The sequence below is a fragment of the Coregonus lavaretus genome (genome assembly GCF_964263955.1).
Source record: "Coregonus lavaretus genome assembly, chromosome: 28".
NCBI lineage: Eukaryota > Metazoa > Chordata > Actinopteri > Salmoniformes > Salmonidae > Coregonus > Coregonus lavaretus.
In genome coordinates this window covers 4,071,895-4,093,737 of record NC_140015.1, presented here as the reverse complement: position 1 = coordinate 4,093,737, position 21,843 = coordinate 4,071,895, and the positions used below count along the sequence as shown (strand labels likewise).

General features: G+C 44.0%; 1 protein-coding gene and 1 pseudogene across 2 annotated transcripts; both read right to left on the bottom strand.

Annotated features, from left to right (window-relative positions):
* Nucleotides 1-2,183: 2,183 nt before the first annotated feature.
* On the bottom strand, nucleotides 2,184-11,832 carry LOC311103382 (dual specificity protein phosphatase 3-like; annotated as a pseudogene). Its single transcript has 3 exons — nucleotides 11,124-11,832; nucleotides 5,073-5,305; nucleotides 2,184-4,502 (listed from the first exon to the last, which is right to left on the bottom strand). The product of its transcript is annotated as a dual specificity protein phosphatase 3-like (transcript).
* A 288-nt stretch (nucleotides 11,833-12,120) lies between these two features.
* LOC311103786 (prolactin-like) lies at nucleotides 12,121-14,608 on the bottom strand (the record flags this gene model as incomplete). The annotated part of the gene is made up of 5 exons (XM_084145440.1): nucleotides 12,121-12,309; nucleotides 12,476-12,658; nucleotides 13,190-13,297; nucleotides 14,330-14,442; nucleotides 14,569-14,608. 5 exons carry the CDS (start codon nucleotides 14,606-14,608, stop codon nucleotides 12,121-12,123), a joined length of 633 nt encoding a protein of 210 aa, XP_084001566.1.
* Nucleotides 14,609-21,843: the final 7,235 nt, after the last annotated feature.

The window sequence follows — 21,843 nt, the reverse complement described above, 5'->3', positions numbered from 1 at the left end:
TTGAAGGAAAATTGTGAAACACAGAGAGACGAACGATAAAACATTTTCTTTTTTTTCTTCTTCCCCTTGACATCCACGCCACTGTACATAAGCATGTTAACCTCTCGTTCACTAGCCTAGATGTGTCCTCAGCTCAACTGAGGGTCTGACGAGGACAGGGGGAGGGAGAAGGGGGATCTCTGGGAGCACGCCCACATTCACCCTGCCTGTCAGAAACACACACACACAAATAGAGCTTTCCCCAGGTTTAATAAGAGACTTGCTAAAGACTTTGGCGGGAAGATGTTGGGGATTTGATGGAAAGAGGAGGGGGGAGGATCGAGGGAGTGGGGGAAAGAAGAAAGGCATTAGTGTATTTTAAGTCAGGAGGGAAAGCAAACTGAATGGAGAGACCGTGAGAAAGTGAGACCATCGAACATGAATCTATACATATGAAAACGGAATAATCAAATGAGCAATAAACAATAATACTAGCATTGAGTGACATAGTTAAAAAGAGGATCTATCTATGGAAGGTCATTAGGAATTTCAGTTTTCAGCAGTGGTCTGATGCTAGTTGGGGAATGAAACTTTGTGGTGTAGGGAGCAGTAGAGAATGTAGGGAATTTTACGGGTGAGAACAACATTGTGGTTTCAGTTGGTCTTGTATGTGATAGGGATAAGGGGTTGTAAAGTCAACCCCAGACAGTCATTGGCTAATTTCTCTGTTTCTCGTCTCTTCCCCATCTAGTAAGCTGTGAGAAAAACTTATATAACAGCTCTGCTGATCTAGGATCGGTTTTGCCTTTTAAATCATAATGAATAAGAATACCAGGCCTGTATTCAGTGTCTCAGAATAAGAGAGATGATCTAGGATCAGTTCCCACTTTCAAGTAATCATTTTTATTATTATTATTATCTAAAAGGCTGATCCTAGATCAGTACTCCTCCTCTGAGACGCTTTGTGAATAAAGGTCCAGTTTTACCCTATTCCTAACAGTATGCAGGCATTACAGGATTATCAGCAGAGCCAGCCCCAGACCAGTTGATAGACAGAGAACACCAAATGTTGTCCGGCCTGATATACTGCTGCTCACATAAAGGTTATAGTGAACTCAATCCCCCTGCTGGTCAATAGCAGAACCTCTACACAACGGTTTCAGTATTGTCAGTATACCTGGTATTTACTGAAAAAATACAATTTGAAAAAATAACGACAAAACTAAATAAGAAATTGGTCACAAATAAGAAATACTATTTGTACTTTCTGGTTACTTCTAACAAACAATTCTATCAAAACTGTTTATTACTTAAAAAAAACATCTAAATAACAGTTTGACTATGTTCAGTTCGCGCAAACTATTCAATCTGAGATACAGTTGAAGTCGGAAGTTTACATACACCTTAGCCAAATACATTTAAACTCGGTTTTTCACAATTCCTGACATTTAATCCTAGTAAAAATTCCCTGTTTTAGGTCAGTTAGGATTACCACTTTATTTTAAGAATGTGAAATGTCAGAATAATAGTAGAGAGAATGATTGATTTATTTCAGCTTTTATTTCTTTCATCACATTCCCAGTGGGTCAGAAGTTTACATACACTCAATTAGTGTTTGGTAGCATTGCCTTTAAATTGTTTAACTTGGGTCAAACGTTTCGGGTAGCCTTCCACAAACTTCCCACAATAAGTTGGGTGAATTTTGGCCCATTCCTCCTGACAGAGCTGGTGTAACTGAGTCAGGTTTGTAGGCCTCCTTGCTCTGCCCACAAATTTTCTATAGGATTGAGGTCAGGGCTTTGTGATGGCCACTTCAATACCTTGACTTTGTTGTCCTTAAGCCATTTTGCCACAACTTTGGAAGTATGCTTGGGGTCATTGTCCATTTGGAAGACCCATTTGCGACCAAGCTTTAACTTCCTGACTGATGTCTTGAGATGTTGCTTCAATATATCCACATAATTTTCCTTCCTCATGATGCCATCTATTTTGTGAAGTGCACCAGTCCCTCCTGCAGCAAGCACCCCCACAGCATGATGCTGCCACCCCCGTGCTTCACGGTTGGGATGGTGTTCTTCGGCTTGCAAGCACCCCCTTTTTTCCCTTCGGCTTGCAAGCTACCCCCTTTTTCCTCCAAACATAACGATGGTCATTATGGCCAAACAGTTCTATTTTTGTTTCATCAGACCAGAGGACATTTCTCCAAAAAGTAAGATCTTTGTCCCCATGTGCAGTTGCAAACCGTAGTCTGGCTTTTCTATGGCGGTTTTGGAGCAGTGGCTTCTTCCTTGCTGAGCGGCCTTTCAGGTTATGTCGATATAGGACTCATTTTACTGTGGATATAGATACTTTTGTACCTGTTTCCCCCAGCATCTTCACAAGGTCCTTTGCTGTTGTTCTGGGATTGATTTGCACTTTTCGCACCAAACTACGTTCATCTCTAGGAGACCGAACACGTCTCCTTCCTGAGCGGTATGACGGCTGCGTGGTCCCATGCGTACTATTGTTTGTACAGATGAATGTGGTACCTTCAGGCATTTGGAAATTGCTCCCAAGGATGAACCAGACTTGTGGAGGTCTACCATTTTTTTTCTGAGGTCTTGGCTGATTTATTTTGATTTTCCCATGATGTCAAGCAAAGAGGCACTGAGTTTGAAGGTCGGCCTTGAAATACATCCACAGGTACACCTCCAATTGACTCAAATTATGTCAATTAGCCTATCAGAAGCTTCTAAAGCCATGACATCATTTTCTGGAATTTTCCAAGCTGTTTAAAGGCACAGTCAACTTAGTGTATGTAAACGTCTGATGCATTGGAATTGTGATACAGTGAATTATAAATGAAATAATCTGTCTGTAAACAATTGTTGGAAAAATTACTTGTGTCATGCATAAAGTAGATGTCCTAACCGACTTGCCAAAACGATAGTTTGTTAACAAGAAATGTGTGGAGTGGTTGAAAAACGAATTTTAATGACTCCAACCTAAGTGTATGTAAACTTCTTACTTCAACTGTATATTATGCAGCTGCTCTTTGACCCTCACCAGGACAAACTGATGAATGTCCCAAACGTACTTTCTGCTCTCTGCTCGTCTCCTCCCCTTCATCTGCACTGTATGGAAAATACTTGACGGGTGACAACAATATGGTGGAAGCTCATCATTAGGCTATTCCAAAATGGCACCCTATGCCGTTGACCCGAGCCCTATGGCACTGTATCATGAAAAGAGAGATAACAATCACAGGTGTCGTTTGAGATCAAGTACACTGACCAGTGTTTGTCTTAATCAGTAAAAGGTGAGCTTCTGTGCCAACGAGAACCGATACGTACACAGCACTGACTTTGCATAATGATTCAGTAATAGGAAAACATGTCAATGATGTGCAGATACAAAAATAAATGCATTTCTGTTTTTCTTCAATCATATTTCATAGCCTACATACAATAAAACACATCAAAATTGTACATTTAATATACAGTACATAGGTTAACCATTTCAATACTACATAAGTCTCTACTAACTAAAAAGTAACCAAATAAACTTCACATTCTGGCAGTGTTTACCATTCTGGCAGTGTTGAATTGAATTCATTTGGTGTGTCACATGATCTGTGTTACCGTCAGTGGGAAGCTGTGGAATAATATGATAGAACAGATGGGATTGGGAGGACTGTCTGTCATACAAACGATTGGTCAGGGGTCTTAGTTTATTCCTCATGCCCTGTGCGTGTGTGTAAGAATATAGCATGATCTCAGTAAGACTGTAGGCCTCATTATGTAAACCATCACACAGTTTCTTATAAATGTGCAAAAAAAACATGCTACAGCAAAATGATAACTATTTCTCATTTAGACACTGAAATGGAACAGGAGGAAAAGTAAACCTGACAACATAACCATTCAATGGTTCTCTTAGAAATCAACTTGACGAGTAAATGCAAGCTTCACAGCACAGAGGCTAGAAAAGACTGGCAGTGTGACTGACTGAAGGAATTGGGTCAAGTTTGGATGGAGAGAAGAAAGGTGCTGAGAGACGGAGGGGGAGTTGTAGGGATGGTAGCAGCATTGTTCCTGAGTGTGAGGATTCACTTGTATACAATGCCTGTCTGAATAGAAATCAAAGGACAAGTCATGCTTGAGCCAGCCTTGCAAGACAAGGAGGGCAGTGAGGTGAATGTATCTGTGTACATTTACAGGTACATACTTTCCAGGTGACCTGAATACATACAGTACATACTTTCACGAGTCTGTTTATCTGTACATACTTGTAAGGTATGAGTACAGGGGAAAGAAACCCCCTCCGCCCAAACTGTCATTGGTTCCAGAACTTTCCTTCAGCCGCCAGCGTCTCGTTGAGGCGACACAGCTGGCGCAGGAAGCCGTCGTTAGGTCCGATCTCTCTCTTCTGTCGTACCATGGAAAGGGCGGAGCGAACGTCCATCCTGTGGCGCAGCATCAGGTAGGCGATGACCAGCGTCGGGGAGCGGCTGTAGCCCTCTCTGCAGTGGACGTACACTTTACCTGAGGGACGTGGAGATTATTTAGAGGTCAGAGAAAACGGGACACAATATTGCATCAACTATTGGGATACAAAATTGCAACAAATAAGGACAAAATATTACATCAAATACTGGGATAAAATATTGCATCAAAATGTATTTCATTAAATATTACTAAGTTGAGACAATTCTGCATTTGAATTCAACTCAATTTCCAGTTTCTAAATGTACGATGCCAAATATATATTAAAATATAATTGATTATTCTGAAGCCGACTCTCCATCCATCCCTGGTGTGACTACGTGTTGAAACTGAATCATCCCATTAGACCACAAAAGCCCATTTTCATCATCTTAGCGCGATGATGTCATGGACTGTGATGTATTGTATTTATTCCACTGATCTCATCCAGAGGCTCACACCAAAACAATGAACTGTTACCTTACCCTTCCCATCTTTGTTTTACCTTAAAGGCAAAAGAAAAAGAGGTGGCTAAACGCTATGTAGCTATACGCTAGTGTTTTGTTCCGTCGGCCTGCACCTCACTAACTCAGGTGTGCATTTTCCCTTGTCTCAAAGGTTTTATCTTACTCTTCCCATCTTGTTGTGCCAGGGCCCTCTCGATGAAGTCCGCCCCCTCCTCGAAGTAGACGCTGAGGTCAAAGTGGTCTGTGTCACTGGCGGCCATGCCATAGTATGTGATGCCCGTGCCAGCCTAGAACTCTGCGTTGGTGTTGACGTGCATGAAGGAGTTGCCTTCCGCTGCGTTCAGGATGTGGGTGATGCCTAGCTTCTTCAGACGCATCGTGTTCATGGCCACAAACCTAAAAAACAAAGTACTATAGGTGTCATAACTGTTACAAACCTAGAGTGGTATTGTATACAGGCATATACAGGGCCTTCAGAAAGTATTCATACCCCTTGACTTATTTCACATTTTGCCTGAATTCAAAATGGTTTAAATATATATTTTTCTCACCCATCTACACAGAATACCCCATAATGACAAAATGAAAACATGTTTTTAAATGTTTGCTAATTTATTTGAAATGAAATACAGAAATATCTAATTTACATAAGTATTCACACCGAGTCAATACATGTTAGAATCACCTTAGGCAGCGATTACAGCTGTGCGTCTTTCTGGGTAAGTCTCTAAGAGCTTTGCACACCTGGATTGTACAATATTTGCCTATTATTATTATTTCTAAATTCTTCAAGCTCTGTCAAATTGGTTGTTGATCACTGATAGACAACCATTTTCAGGTCTTGACATAGATTTTCAAGTAGATTTAAGACAAAACTCAACTCGGCCACTCAGGAACATTCACTGTCTTCTTGGTAAGCAAGTTCAGTGAAGATTTGGCCTTGTGTTTTATGTTACTGTCCTGCTGAAAGGTGAATTCATCTCCCAGTGTCTGGTGCAAAGCAGACTGAACCAGCTTTTCCTCTAGGATTTTGCCTGTGCTTAGCTCCATTCCATTTATTTTTTATCCTGAAAAACACCTTAACATTTACAAGCATACCCATAACATGATGCAGCCACCACTATGCTTGAAAATATGGAGAGCGGTACTCAGTAATATGTTGTATTATATTTGCCCCAAACATAACACTTTGTATTTAAGTTAATTGCTTTTCCAAATTTTTTGCAGTATTACTTTAGTGCCTTGTTGCAAACAGGATGCATGTTTTGGAATATTTTTTATTCTGTAAAGGCTTTCTTCTTTTCACTGTCAATTAGTATTGTGGAGTGACTACAATGTTGTTGATGCATCCTCAGATTTCCAACTTGTTGTGTAATGTTTATGTCCAATGGCCGATGAGCGCCGATACATTTTATCTTTAATTTCTCTTCATATTTTATCTTCATATGACAAGGATTGAAAAGGATTTTCCAGTAGATTGTCGACTTGATTCATGATGATGACTACTAGCTTGCTAGCTAAGATTTTGAAAGTATGATGTTGACATGATCAGTCCAATCAAAGCTACAGTAGATATAACGTGATTTGACGTCATATTATCTGTGACCAATGACCTTGAGCCTTCTTGGATGGGCACTTCTAATGTAACTCTATGGCAGCACCAAAGGGGCTTGAATTTTTGAGCTCTCCCCGTAGATTTTGCGGTGACGTAGTGTCCCCATGAGTGACAGAACACTGAGCCAATCACGGCACAACTAGAGAACATTACCAACCCCTACACTCCGTATTTTCCGCTGGCTGCCCCACCACCACAGAAGGCACTGAGCTAGACAGAAACACCTGCATTTTGGAGCTGCCTTACTCAAGAAAGCAAAAAGAGACCATGTTCGTATGCGGCTTTATTAACTCAAAGATAAAAAATATTTTACATTGTTTGCAAACCTGATATGTGACATGTATTAATGCCAAAATAACATGCAAAAAAGGTGGGGTTCTGCATTCTGAGCAAAGATCACTCGTATAAACGTTAGTTCTGAAACCTCCCGAAAAAGACCTGCGTGTGTTTAGGTAAAAGTATTCTCTCCTACTGCCCCATCCTTCCACTTCAATCCTTCTCTTGAAGATACCAGGACAGTCAATAATATATGAAACACCGTTAGGGAGAAGGAGGCTAGGTTAGCAGCGAGATGCTGCACTTTTAGTCCCATCTACAGCTTTGCCTATAGTATGTACATAAAGATCCTATGGGCAGAATGACGATGAAAAGTTCCATGACTTGTTATAATGTAACACATTTAGTCCCCTTAAGGCAACGTTCCATTAATAAGGTGCCTTTAGTTATTTTGGGTGGGGCTGTTTTTGTTGTTCCTTATTCCACAACTAACGTATATCCAATCAAGCTGGTAATTGAACAGTTCATTAAACACTTTTTCTCTCCATTTGTCTCATGTTAGACAGGTCAGATGTGTTTTACATCCATCCTTAAACCATATAATAACAACATAAGCGTCTGTGTCTGTGTCTGTGCGTCAAAGATTGCTCACCCAAATAGAATCAGTCTATCAAGGGGTGTGGGTGGGGGGGAAGTGTGTATGGTAGATTGAGGTACAGAGCGTGCATGCCCTCAGTTATTTTAATTTTGCCTTATAGTTTAGTTAGGGAATAAGTGTGTCAGCCTATTTTAAACTCGTTTGTCTGTTCCATCATAGACTATTTTATCTGATATGCTAATATTTAATTAATCTAATCAGTTTTGTTTCAGTATGGCTTTTGTCAATAAATGTCTAATTTAAAAACCAGGATGATAAAAGCAAACAAATAAAATAAAACCATTATTTTCACAACATAGGCTACTGTAGTCCTATTGGCTAGCAGATGTAACTACACTGAGTGTACAAAACATTAGGAACCTTTCTAATATTGAGTTGCACCACCTTTTGCCCTCAGAACAGCCTCAATTCGTCGGGCATGGGCAAGGTGACGAAAGTGTTCGACAGGGATGCTGGCCCATGTTGACTCCAATGCTTCCCACTGTTGTGTCAAGTTGGCTGTATGTCATTTGGGTGGTGGACCATTCTTGATACACACGGGAAACTGTTGAGCATGAAAAACCCAGCAGCGTTGCAATTCTTGACACACTCAAACCGGTGCGCCTGGCACCTAAATTTACTACCATAACCTGTTCAAAGGTACTTCAATCTTTTGTCTTGCCCATTCACCCTCTGAATGGCACACATACACAATCCATTTCTCAATTGTCTCAGGGCTTAAAAATCCTTCTTTAACCTGTCTCCTCCCCTTCATCTACACTGATTGAAGTGGATTTAACAAGTGACATCAATAAGGGATCATAGCTTTCACCTGGATTAAACTGGTCAGTCTATTTACTACTACAAACCAATGCTGGCATTAAGATTGCACTCAATTAGCTGTATAAGGCCATAACTAAACAGGAAAACGCTCATCCAGAGGCAGCACTCCTAGTGGCCGGGGACTTTAATGCAGGGAAACTTAAATCCGTTCTACATAATTTCTACCAGCATGTTAAATGTGCAACCAGAGGAAAAAAAACTCTAGACCACCTTTACTCCACACACAGAGACGCATACAAAGCTCTCCCTCGCCCTCCATTTGGCAAATCTGACCATAACTCTATCCTCCTGATTCCTGCTTATAAGCAAAAACTAAAGCAGGAAGCACCAGTGACTCGGTTAATAAAAAAGTGGTCAGATGACGCAGACGCTAAGCTACAGGACTGTTTTGCAAGCACAGACTGGAACATGTTCCGGGATTCTTCAGATAGCATTGAGGAGTACACCACATTAGTCACTGGCTTCATCAATAAGTGCATCGATGATGTCGTCCCCACAGTGACCGTACGTACCCCAACCAGAAGCCATGGAATACAGGCAACATCCGCACTGAGCTAAAGGGTAGAGCTGCCGCTTTCAAGGAGCGGGACTCTAACTCAGACGCTTATAAGAAATCCCGCTATGCCCTCCGACAAACCATCAAACAGGCAGAGTCAATACAGGACTAAGATTGAATCGTACTACACCGGCTCTGATGTGGCAGGGCTTGAAAACTATTACAGACTACAAAGGGAAGCACAGCCGCGAGCTTCCCAGTGACACAAACCTACCAGATGAGCTAAACCACTTCTATGCTCACTTCGAGGCAAGCAACACTGAAGCAAGCATGAGAGCACCAGCTGTTCCGGATGACTATGTGATCACGCTCTCCGTAGCCGATGTGAGTAAGACTTTTAAGCAGGTCAACATTCACAAGGCCGCAGGGCCAGACGGATTACCAGGACGTGTACTCCGAGCATGTGCTGACCAACTGGCAAGTGTCTTCACTGACATTTTCAACATGTCCCTGACTGAGTCTGTAATACCAACATGTTTCAAGCAGACCACCATAGTCCCCGTGCCCAACGACACTAAGATAACCTGCCTAAATGACTACCGACCCATAGCACTGACATCTGTAGCCATGAAGTGCTTTGAAAGGCTGGTCATGGCTCAAATCAACACCATTATCCCATTATCCCAGAAACCCTAGACCCCCTCCAATTTGCACACCACCCCAACAGATCCACAGATGGTGCAATCTCTATTGCACTCCACACTGCCCTTTCCCACCTGGACAAGAGGAACACCTACGTGAGAATGCTATTCATTGACTACAGCTCAGCATTCAACACCATAGTGCCCTCAAAGCTCATCACTAAGCTAAGGATCCTGGGACTAAACACCTCCTTCTGCAACTGGATCCTGGACTTCCTGACGGGCCGCCCCCAGGTGGTAAGGGTAGGTAACAACACATCTGCCACGTTGATCCTCAACACGGGGGCCCCTCAGGGGTGCGTGCTCAGTCCCCTCCTGTACTCCCTGTTCACCCATGACTGCATGGCCAGGCACGACTCCAACACCATCATTACGTTTGCCGACGACACAACAGTGGTAGGCCTGATCACTGACAACGATGAGACAGCCTATAGGGAGGAGGTAAGAGACCTGGCCGTGTGGTGCCAGGATAACAACCTCTCCCTCAACGTGACCAAGACAAAGGAGATGATTGTGGACTACAGGAAAAAAAAGTGGACTGAGCACGCCCCCATTCTCATCGACAGGGCTGTAGTGGAACAGGTTGAGAGCTTCAAGTTCCTTGGTGTCCACATCACCAACAAACTATCATGGTCCAAACACACCAAGACAGTCGTGAAGAGGGCACGACAAAGCCTATTCCCCCTCAGGAGACTGAAAAGATTTGGCATGGGTCCTCAGATCCTCAAAAAGTTCTACAGCTGCACCATCGAGAGCATCCTGACTGGTTGCATCACCGCCTGGTATGGCAACTGCTCGGCCTCCGACCGCAAGGCACTACAGAGGGTAGTGCGTATGGCCCAGTACATCACTGGGGCCAAGCTTCCTGCCATCCAGGACCTCTATACCAGGCGGTGTCAGAGGAAGGCCCTCGAAATTGTCAAAGACTCCAGCCACCCTAGTCATAGACTGTTCTCTCTGCTACCGCACGGCAAGCGGTACCGGAGTACCAAGTCTAGGTCCAAAAGGCTTCTCAACAGCTTCTACCCCCAAGCCATAAGACTCCTGAACAGCTAATCATGGCTACCCGGACTATTTGCACCCCCACCTTATCTTTTTACGCTGCTGCTACTCTGTTAATTATTATGCATAGTCACTTTAACTCTACCCACATGTACATATTACCTCAACTACCTCAACTAGCCGGTGCCCCCGCACATTGACTGCACCGGTACCCCCCTGTATATAGCCTCCCTACTGTTATTTTATTTTACTTCTGCTCTTTTTTTCTCAACACTTTTTTGTTGTTGTTTTATTTTACTTTTTTATTAAGAAATAAATGCATTGTTGGTTAAGGGCTGTAAGTAAGCATTTCACGGTAATGTCTACACCTGTTGTATTCGGCGCATGTGGCAAATACATTTTGATTTGATTTGATTTGATTTAAAGAGCAGGTGTTCCTAATGTTTTGTACAATCAGTGTATATGACTTAGGCCAGTGGATGCACTTAGGCTATACTCCATTTTAATATCATAATACTGGTACTTCATATTTAGCTTCAGATAAGTGTTGCCAAGGCTAAAGTTGATCGAATAGCCTTATACCCATCCATAAAGTTTAGAATGAACATTTCATTGACACATTAACTCAAGCAAATGAAACTCACGCATTTTCAACATATATCCTGGTGAACACCTCGTCGACATGGTGTGTTGGCATGCTGTAGTAACCGTCACTGTTGGCACACAGATCATTGAGCTGCTGCACTGACACTTCATAGTCTGACATGTTGACTCACGCTGGCACGGTAGGCTGCTTGGTTGCGCTCTGATTTTGCTTCATGTTCTTCTTGACTAGAGCAGAGCTGTCAAATGTGGCGAACAGGTGTCGGTTTACAGAGCGGCTAGGAGAGGAGTCAGGTTTTCACCCGGCTGTTGCATTGCTCTCTCTCACCGAGAAAGGCTCTGAGGGTCTGGGTGTTTTGAAAGCCCACTCTCTCTCATCATATACCTACAGTATGTTACCATACAGTAATACAGGAATAACAATGTAACACAGTGCCCGCAAAATTCTGAACCCGGTTTCACAATTTAAAGTGATCTACAACTCTGGTTGGACTGCAAGTATTCATGTTTTATAATGCAATTAAGATTTTCTTGGTATTTAATGAAACAGTACACTGTATATAGTATAAGGGAAGTTCTATAAGTGACTTGAGAAATCATATTCTAAAGTGCAAATGTTATCATGATGGTCATTGGTCAACTATCAACATAGCCCTCTGTATCTACTAAGATTGACTTGGAGGGATGCTTTTGTTATCTATATAAATAATTGAAGAGGATTATTCAATGATTATAAGTGCAAATATTAGTTTGAATATTGTTGATTAAATGCATTACAGAACATAAACAATAATAAAACCTCTTGAATTGTATATTACACTGGTAAAATGTGGTTCAGATGACAGGTGTTGAATATAATGTATAGTCTATGAATAGTCCAAAGGTAATCTAGATGACAGAGAGCATTAGTCATGTCACAAAATCAAACTTAACAAACCAATCCCCTGAATTGTCCTTCAAACGGCTACCCCATTTTGTCTCCGTCTGTAGCAGTTTGAAAATAGAACAATCCACAACCAAAATGGCTGCCATTTTCTCCTAACATGTTTCGGGTCGCATTTTGGTAGCCCGGCATCGAAGGACCTTGAGGAAACTGTCAATTTTGTGGGAGTCCCTGCGGAAGCAGGACATGAGGAAGTGGAAGTTGATGAGGCGGGAGGTCTTGTCATTGCCGAGGTCTCCACCCTTGAAGGGGATTGAAGAAATGTACTGGGATGATGGGCCCATCTATGGAGATAGAGAAAGAGAGACATTTGTTTGTAAAGCAGAAGATGGTGCAAAAAGGTTGTCACCTTGCACACAATGTTCAATTGTTGAACTAAAACCACTAGTATATGTAGAGTTCGGTATGCTTCACATAAACACACACAGATACACAGCGTCAGTCACCCACCTTGTTAACCAGTATGTCCAGTCCATCTCCCAGGTTCTTGGAGTAGTCCTGCAGTTCCCTGATCTTACTGCTGATGTCGCCGTTGGAGGGGTGCGGCAGAGTGGGCGCCTCGGAGGAGAGCAGCAGCAGGGGATCGTTCCAGGCCAGGAGGAGGGAGCGAGCCAGGGAGATCAGCTCATTCTCCTGAGGAACACAATGGGTAAAGTCATGAAGGAAAGATAGATAGATCCTGCACATTGTAGAATGCTCCTGAAGTTTTGAGTGCAACTTTCCAACAAAAATGTTTTTAATCAGGCTTGACGAAGTGGGGATAGGGACTGGGATTGGGGGTTTAGTCAAGGAAGGCCTTGTGCAGCTTGTTGAATGCACTGCTTTTTTAGAACGGGATGAGTGCTAACATAGATATACCATAGGGAGGAGACAAACCCAGAGAGAGAGGAGAGGAAGGGTACATCTGAGTTATGGGGCTTCCTCTCCTAGTCTCCCTTCATCTCCACAACTTCACTAATCTAAGACTGCTGGATGCACATTGCTCACACCTCTCCAATCCTCTCAGATCTGTGCCTAGGGGCTAGAGGTTGTTGCAGGACAGGGCTGTAGATTTGATTAATGAAATACTCTAGCAGGTAGATTGGGAAAAGAGAGAAGGGGGAGAGATTATAACTAATAGAGAGATGAAAGAGATGAGTGAGGAGAGCACAGAGCTTTACCGACCGATACTCTGAGTGCTTGCTCCTTGTCCTTGGGTGTCTGTAGTGAGGAGGTGTGACACATAGAGGGGCGTGGCATCATCACTCGTCCCATGGGTGGAAAGTGAGAGTCCTGAGAGAGAGAGAGAGAGAGAGAGAGAGAGGCACAAAAGTGGTTATAATAAGGTTAACTCAAGTTGAACATACTCTGACACATAATACTCTGAACATACTCATTTAATGATACATACAGTACATCTTGAACACAAACAGACCAGGTACACACACATACGCACCCAGACCCACGTACACATGCATTGTTGTCCTATGGTTATTTTCAATAAAACCTTCCTACAACTTTCTGGGAATGGTGCAGGATAGTTGTTTGGCTTTGGAACATTCTCAGCACATTTAAGGAACTTGACAACAAAAACGTTATTTTCATTTCATTACTTTAACAGAACGTTTCCTAAAAGTTCAAACATTGTTACATTTATTAAAATGTTTGTAATGTTCTATCGTTCTTCAACTGGTTTGGCACTGAGAATATTCTCAAATAGTTCAGAGAACATTAAGAAATAACGTTCTTCTGTGGGAATTTCAGTACTTCAGCATAACGTTTCTACAGGTTTCCTCATGGTTCTATTTAAAATCATGTTCAGGTGTGTTGGCCGCGCCCACTAATTGGCCACACCTGATCTTAATGAGTGCTTGTTTCCTTTAGAAATGGGGTCTGCGTGAACAGACTAAAATGTATTTGCATGATGAATGCCTAAGCAAATGAATTTCCATGTGTCCTATTTGTGCTTGAAGTTCGAAAAAGTTTACCCAAAATAATCTAGCAGTGTTATTAAAAGTGTTATTGAAATATTCAGTGAAAGTTTTAAGGAAGTTATTAAAAAACCTCCCAGTAACCTATAATTTCCATTCTCAGAGCGTTAATAAAACCTCCCAGGAAAACTTTCAAGGAACCAGAGTAAAACGTTCTCAGAACCTAAAGATAAACGTTCCCAGAATTGTCACTTTTGTTCTCAGAACATTTAAAAAGCGTTCAGTTTTTACTGGTCAGGAAACGTATGGCTTCGTTCCCACAACCAATGTGAAAACAAAAACATACGTTCCCACAACTTCCAAGGAACCAAATGCTGGGATGGTGGTTACTGACCAGGTCCTTGGTGAGGGAAGTGCTGAGTGAGTGAAGCTTGTCTGATCGCTGGGAAGCTCTCTCCATTAGGTCACTGAGGCCAATGGCATGGCAGGACACAACTAGACACAGAACTAGAGGAGAGAGAGGGAGAGAGCGAGAGAGGGAGAGAGGGAGAGAGCGAGTGAGATTTGGCTTTAGTCAACTTGCCTCCATCAAAAACTCTCACACACGGACTAAACACACACATTTCATCTCACCTGCTAAATGGAGTTTGGTACCCTGGGATCGGCGAGCCATCTTTCTTTCTTTCTTTCTTTCTTAATTTCTTTCTTTCTTTTCTCTTCTCTCCTTGTCTTCTTGTCCTTCCTCTCCTGCTTTTTGGCTGCCGTTCCTTCTCGTTCCCCTTATATAGTGCCCTTGTCTTTTTCATTTGTGAATGCATAAGTCTGTGCGTATTGTTCAGAACTAGTTCTCTCCTGATCACTAATGAGAAACATTGTTTGGGGGTCTGTCCCTTAGGTATGTGCTCATTAATACCCATGGTATTTTTTAAGGTGAGATAGTGAGGTGGACAAAAGCTGTCGGAAAAGGAGAGGGGGGCTTGGGGGGTGGTTGAAGGGCAATTAGATTCCATTAATAAGATTTATGAATGAAATCATTGATTCGTCCTACAAGGTGGGATCTACTGTATTTGCGTCACTTGAAGATACAGTATACGATGGAAGTTTAGTTACTAATCGTTTCTGTCAAAAATTCTATACAGCCTCTTTAACTGTCATGTGTTGAGCGAACACCATATCTTTTCTTTTTCCTGTTGTTAGCTGTTTATTTGATAGTGTTGTTAGTGTGCTGTTGGCTCTTTGATAGTGTTGTTAGTGTGCTGTTGGCTCTTTGATAGTGTTGTTAGTGTGCTGTTGGCTCTTTCTTCACTTTAGTTTGGCCACTGTGACCAATGTTCACGGCACCCTGTAAGTATATTCAGCAGCTAAAAGCATTTGCTAAATGACCATCTTTCTTATCATATTGTTATTGCACTGTACCATTCTCTCTCACTTAAACCACTTTCAATGAGCCTTGGGTAGGCCACACTGCCACCCAGTTGGTATTCCACACAAGGCATCTTTCCACATGGCCTGGACTGGGGTGATCTAGTGGTTAATACCACTGCTATCAGCACGTGTATGCTCGTGACTGCATTTGGTAGGTTTGAATCCAGGAATCACTACTACCAGCTCCTCTATTCCCTTCTATATACTGTCTTCTCTCTAGAATTAAATATCTGAAAAAATATTAATATTTTAAATATGAAGTAATACATATTTTCTTAGGAAAAACAGAGGGGAAAGTAACCTTTCCATTGTCCTCTCCTCTGTCCAAAGGCAGGCTACTATGTATGCAGATGTAACACCATCCATCTCTGCCACTGATGACCTGAGATACAAATCATCAGTTCTTAAAAACAACACCACTGTCACGCCCTGGCTCTGGGACTCGGTTATGTTGAGCCAGGGTGTGTAGTTTCTATGTGTTTGTGTTCTAGGTTCATTATCTAGCTGATGTGTTTTCTATGTTGGCCGGTGTGGTTCTCAATCAGAGGCAACGTGAATCAGCTGTTGATTGTTGTCTCTGATTGGGAACCATACTTAGGCAGCCTGTTTTCCACAGTGTTTTGTGGGATCTTGTTCAGTGTTGGTTTTGTATTGTAACCAAGGACTTCACGTTATCGTTTTGTTCGTGTGGTGAATCTAAATAAAAGTATGTTCACTTATCACGCTGTGCATTGGTCCACTGTGTTCGACGATCGTGACAGAAGATCCCACCATAACTGGACCAAGCAGCGTGTCCAGGAGCCAACGCCAGAGGTGAATCTAATGGATGTCCACCTCGACTGGGTCAAGCAGCGTGTCCAGGAGCCAACGCCTGAGAGGACTCTAATGGATATCAACCTCGACTGGGTCAAGCCGCGTGAGGAGGAGAGAGGTTGGACTTGGGAGCAGAAGATGGAGAGTCTGGCGAGAGCCATGGAGGCCATAGCCACGGGGGAGGGACGAACCCAATACATTTTTAGGGGGGGGCTCACACCGTGGACGACGGGACTGCTGGAGGCAGATAAGGGGCGAGTTAGTGGACGAGGAGAGAAGGCCACCGGGTTACGGGAGCCATTGGCGAGTAGAGGGAAGGAAAATGTAGAGGCACGGCGAGAGGTACTGAGGTGTGTTGCCAGTCCGGTCCGGCCCGTTCCTGATCCCCGGGTAAGGCCAGTGGTGTGTGTTCCCAGTGCGGTCCGGCCTGTTCCTGTCCCTCGCACCAAGCCTGTGATGCGCGTCGCCAGCCCGGTCCGGCCTGTTCCTGCCTCTCGCACCAAGCCTATGGTGCGCGTCGCCAGCCCGGCCCGGCCTGTTCCTGCTCCCCGCACCAAGCCAATGGTGCGCGTCGCCAGCCCGGCCCGGCCTGTTCCTGCTCCCCGCACCAAGCCAATGGTGCGCGTCGCCAGCCCGGCCCGGCCTGTTCCTGCTCCCCGCACCAAGCCTATGGTGCGCGTCGCCAGCCCGGCCCGGCCTGTTCCTGCTCCCCGCACCAAGCCAATGGTGCGCGTCGCCAGCCCGGCCCGGCCTGTTCCTGCTCCCCGCACCAAGCCAATGGTGCGCGTCGCCAGCCCGGCCCGGCCTGTTCCTGCTCCCCGCACCAAGCCAATGGTGCGCGTCGCCAGCCCGGCCCGGCCTGTTCCTGCTCCCCGCACCAAGCCTGTAGTGCGCTTCGTCAGCCCGGTTCGGCCCGTCCCTGCTCCCCGCACCAAGCCTGTGGTGCGCGTCGTCAGCTTGGTCCGGCCCGTCCCTGCTCCCCGCACCAAGCCTGTTGTGCGCGTCGTCAGTCCGGCACAGCCCGTGCCTGGGTCACCGGTGCCTGATCAGGTACCGGTCAGCTGCTCCACATCGGAGCCTAAGCAATCCGCTCCACCGATGTCCAGCTCCAGCCAGCGGGGCCAGACCGGACCAGGGGCGCTACGGGGGGATTGTTGGAGGGTGGTGGTCAAGCCCGGAGCCGGAACCGCCTCCGAGGAGGAATGCCCACCCGGCCCTCCCCTGTTCGGTTTATGTTTGGCGCGGTCGCAGTCCACGCCTTTGGGGGGGGGGGGGGGGTACTGTCACGCCCTGGCTCTGGGACTCTGTTATGTTGAGCCAGGGTGTGTAGTTTCTATGTGTTTGTGTTCTAGGTTCATTATCTAGCTGATGTGTTTTCTATGTTGGCCGGTGTGGTTCTCAATCAGAGGCAACGTGAATCAGCTGTTGATTGTTGTCTCTGATTGGGAACCATACTTAGGCAGCCTGTTTTCCACAGTGTTTTGTGGGATCTTGTTCCGTGTTGGTTTTGTATTGTAACCAAGGACTTCACGTTATCGTTTTGTTGTTTTGTTCGTGTGGTGAATCTAAATAAAAGTATGTTCACTTATCACGCTGCGCATTGGTCCACTGTGTTCGACGATCGTGACAACCACGGTCTGTCCAGGGCCACAGAGGTTTCAGCAGAGCAGCGTGACTGGGTGATGTCCTTTACACTGGCAGTACTTTGTACTCTCATTTTACTATCCCAATCTTTTCTTCTTTGTAATCCCTTCCAGAGGATGTTGATGTACAAGTCAAAACATTGAGTATGTTCTAAGAATGTGAGAGAATGTTAGATGTCATGGGTGGGATCTGAACCCCAGTCTCCCACTCGGGAACGAACATCTTAACCATTAGTGCAGTGGTATTCAAAACTTTTCAGCAGGACCCAATTTTTTCCACCAGAATTTCTTGCGACCCCATTTCTCGCGACCTTATTTATATTACAGCATATTGGATGACTGTCATTCATATTCCATTCACCCAGCTCAATGTAACATCGATAGGTATAGACTACTACATGATACTAGAATTTTCCCTATACCCATCATGAGGTTGCTACAACCTAACCTATGAATTAAAGTTTACAACGTAGGTGCACACAGGTCGTGAGTAATCAAGGTGACCGACAGTGACACATTCAATACAGCCTTGCACACTCTTGCCTGCATCTAGATGATCTAGGGTGTAATCATTAGTCCAACAGTTACAAACAAGAGTTTCTATTGGACAAATTCAGTTATGTTTATCCCCGTTTCGTCGGTTTAAGAAACGTTTTTCAACAGAATCAGCAGAATGAATACACCCCTGATCACACGCAAACCCAGTTCACTTTCATAGCAGCCATACACAAACAGCATGATCACTGCTAGTTGTATTCCTTCTCGCATCTACACGCTCTCCTCCTCTCACATTTTCCCTTCATTTGTGGACTTCAGTGCACAACACATCAGCTGTCTCTCTCTCTCTTGCTTATCCTTCATTTTTGAAGAAATGAATTTGTTCAAAACTGTTCAACTATTGTCATTCTCTCTCTTTGAGTCAACTATTTACCACATTGTATGCACTGCAGTGATAGCTATCTGTAGTTTATGCTTTCAGTGCTAGATTAATTCTCTGGACCTTTGATTGGGTGGACAACATGTCAGTTCATGCTGCAAGAGCTCGGATAGGTTGGAGGACGTCCTCCGGAAGTTGTCTTAATTACTGTGTAAGTCTATGAAAGGGGGTGAGAACCATGAGCCTCCTAGGTTTTGTATTGAAGTCAATGTACACAGAGGAGGACATACCCAGCTTCTTCATGATTGTTGAGTAAGACCCACCAATCACTACTGACTTACACAAACTTTCCCACGGTGATGTAACACAAACTCCTCTCAACAATCCTCAGATTGTGCAGGCCTATGGTCTGGTGGTCTAGGCACATACAGTTGAAGTTGGAAGTTTACATACACTTACAGTGAGGGAAAAAAGTATTTGATCCCCTGCTGATTTTGTAAGTTTGCCCACTGACAAAGACATGATCAGTCTATCATTTTAATGGTAGGTTTATTTGAACAGTGAGAGACAAAATAATCTAGAAAAACGCATGTCAAAAATGTTATAAATTGATTTGCATTTTAATGAGGGAAGTAAGTATTTGACCCCTCTGCAAAATATGACTTAGTACTTGGTGGCAAAACCCTTGTTGGCAATCACAGAGGTCAGACGTTTCTTGTAGTTGGCCACCAGGTTTGCACACATCTCAGGAGGGATTTTGTTCCACTCCACTTTGCAGATCTTCTCCAAGTCATTAAGGTTTCGAGGCTGATGTTTGGCAACTCGAACCTTCAGCTCCCTCCACAGATTTTCTATGGGATTAAGGTCTGGAGACTGGCTAGGCCACTCCAGGACCTTAATGTGCTTCTTCTTGAGCCACTCCTTTGTTGCCTTGGCCGTGTGTTTTGGGTCATTGTCATGCTGGAATACCCATCCACGACCCATTTTCAATGCCCTGGCTGAGGGAAGGAGGTCCTCATCCAAGATTTGACGGTACATGGCCCCGTCCATCGTCCCTTTGATGAGGTGAAGTTGTCCTGTCCCCTTAGCAGAAACCCCCCCCCAAAGCATAATGTTTCCACCTCCATGTTTGACGGTGGGGATGGTGTTCTTGGGGTCATAGGCAGCATTCCTCCTCCTCCAAACACGGCGAGTTGAGTTGATGCCAAAGAGCTCGATTTTGGTCTCATCTGACCACAACACTTTCACCCAGTTCTCCTCTGAATCATTCAGATGTTCATTGGCAAACTTCAGACGGGCCTGTATATGTGCTTTTTTGAGCAGGGGGACCTTGCGGGCACTGCAGGATTTCAGTCCTTCACGGTGTAGTGTGTTACCAATTGTTTCTTGGTGACTATGGTCCCAGCTGCCTTGAGATCATTGACAAGATCCTCCCGTGTAGTTCTGGGCTGATTCCTTACCATTCTCATGAGCATTGCAACTCCACGAGGTGAGATCTTGCATGGAGCCCCAGGCCGAGGGAGATTGACAGTTCTTTTGTGTTTCTTCCATTTGCGAATAATCGGCACCAACTGTTGTCACCTTCTCAACAAGCTGCTTGGCGATGGTCTTGTAGCCCATTCCAGCCTTGTGTAGGTCTACAATCTTGTCCCTGACATCCTTGGAGAGCTCTTGGGTCTTGGCCATGGTGGAGAGTTTGGAATCTGATTGATTGATTCCTTCTGTGGACAGGTGTCTTTTATACAGGTAACAAGCTGAGATTAGGAGCACTCCCTTTAAGAGTGTGCTCCTAATCTCAGCTCGTTACCTGTATAAAAGACACCTGGGAGCCAGAAATCTTTCTGATTGAGGGGGGGTCAAACACTTATTTCCCTCATTAAAATGCAAATCAATTTATAACATTTTTGACATGCATTTTTCTGGATTTTTTTGTTGTTATTCTGTCTCTCACTGTTCAAATAAACCTACCATTAAAATGATCGACTGATCATTTCTTTGTCAGTGGGCAAACATACAAAATCAGCAGGGGATCAAATACTTTTTTCCCTCACTGTAGGTTGGAGTCATTAACTTGTTTTTCAACCACTCCACACATTTCTTGTTAACAAACTATAGTTTTGGCAAGTCGGTTAGGACATCTACTTTGTGCATGACACAAGTAATTTTTCCAACAATTGTTTACAGACAGATTATTTCACTTATAATTCACTGTATCACAATTCCAGTGGGTCAGAAGTTTACATACACAAAGTTGACTGTGCCTTTAAATGCTTGGAAAATTCCAAAAAAGTATGTCATGGCTTTAGAAGCTTCTGATAGGCTAATTGACATAATTTGAGTCAATTGGAGGTGTACCTGTGGATGTATTTCAAGGCCGACCTTCAAATTCAGTGCCTCTTTGCTTGACATCATGGGAAAATCAAAAGAAATCAGCCAAGACTTCAGAAAAAAAATGGTAGACCTCCACAAGTCCTGTTCATCCTTGGGAGCAATTTCCAAATGCCTGAAGGTACCATGTTCATCTTTACAAACAATACTACGCAAGTATAAACACCATGGGACCACGCAGCCGTCATACCGCTCAGGAAGGAGACGCGTTCTGTCTCCTAGAGATTAACGTACTTTGGTGCGAAAAGTGCAAATCAATCCCAGAACAACAGCAAAGGACCTTGTGAAGATGCTGGAGGAAACAGGTACAAAAGTATCTATATTCACAGTAAAACAAGTCCCATATCAACATAACCTGAAAGGCCGCTCAGCAAGGAAAAAGCCACTGCTCCAAAACCGCCATAAAAAAGCCAGACTACGGTTTGCAACTGCACATGGGGACAAAGATTGTACTTTTTGGATAAATGTCCTCTGGTCTGATGAAACAAAAATAGAACGGTTTGGCCATAATGACCATCGTTATGTTTGGAGGAAAAGGGGGTGGCTTGCAAGCCGAAGTACACCATCCCAACCGTGAAGCAGGTGGGTAGCAGCATCATGCTGTGGGGGTGCTTTGCTGCAGGGGGGACTAGTGCACTTTACAAAATAGATGGCATCATGAGGAAGGAAAATTATGTGGATATATTGAAGCAACATCTCAAGACATCAGTCAGGAAGTTAAAGCTTGGTCGCAAATGTGTCTTCCAAATGGACAATGACCCC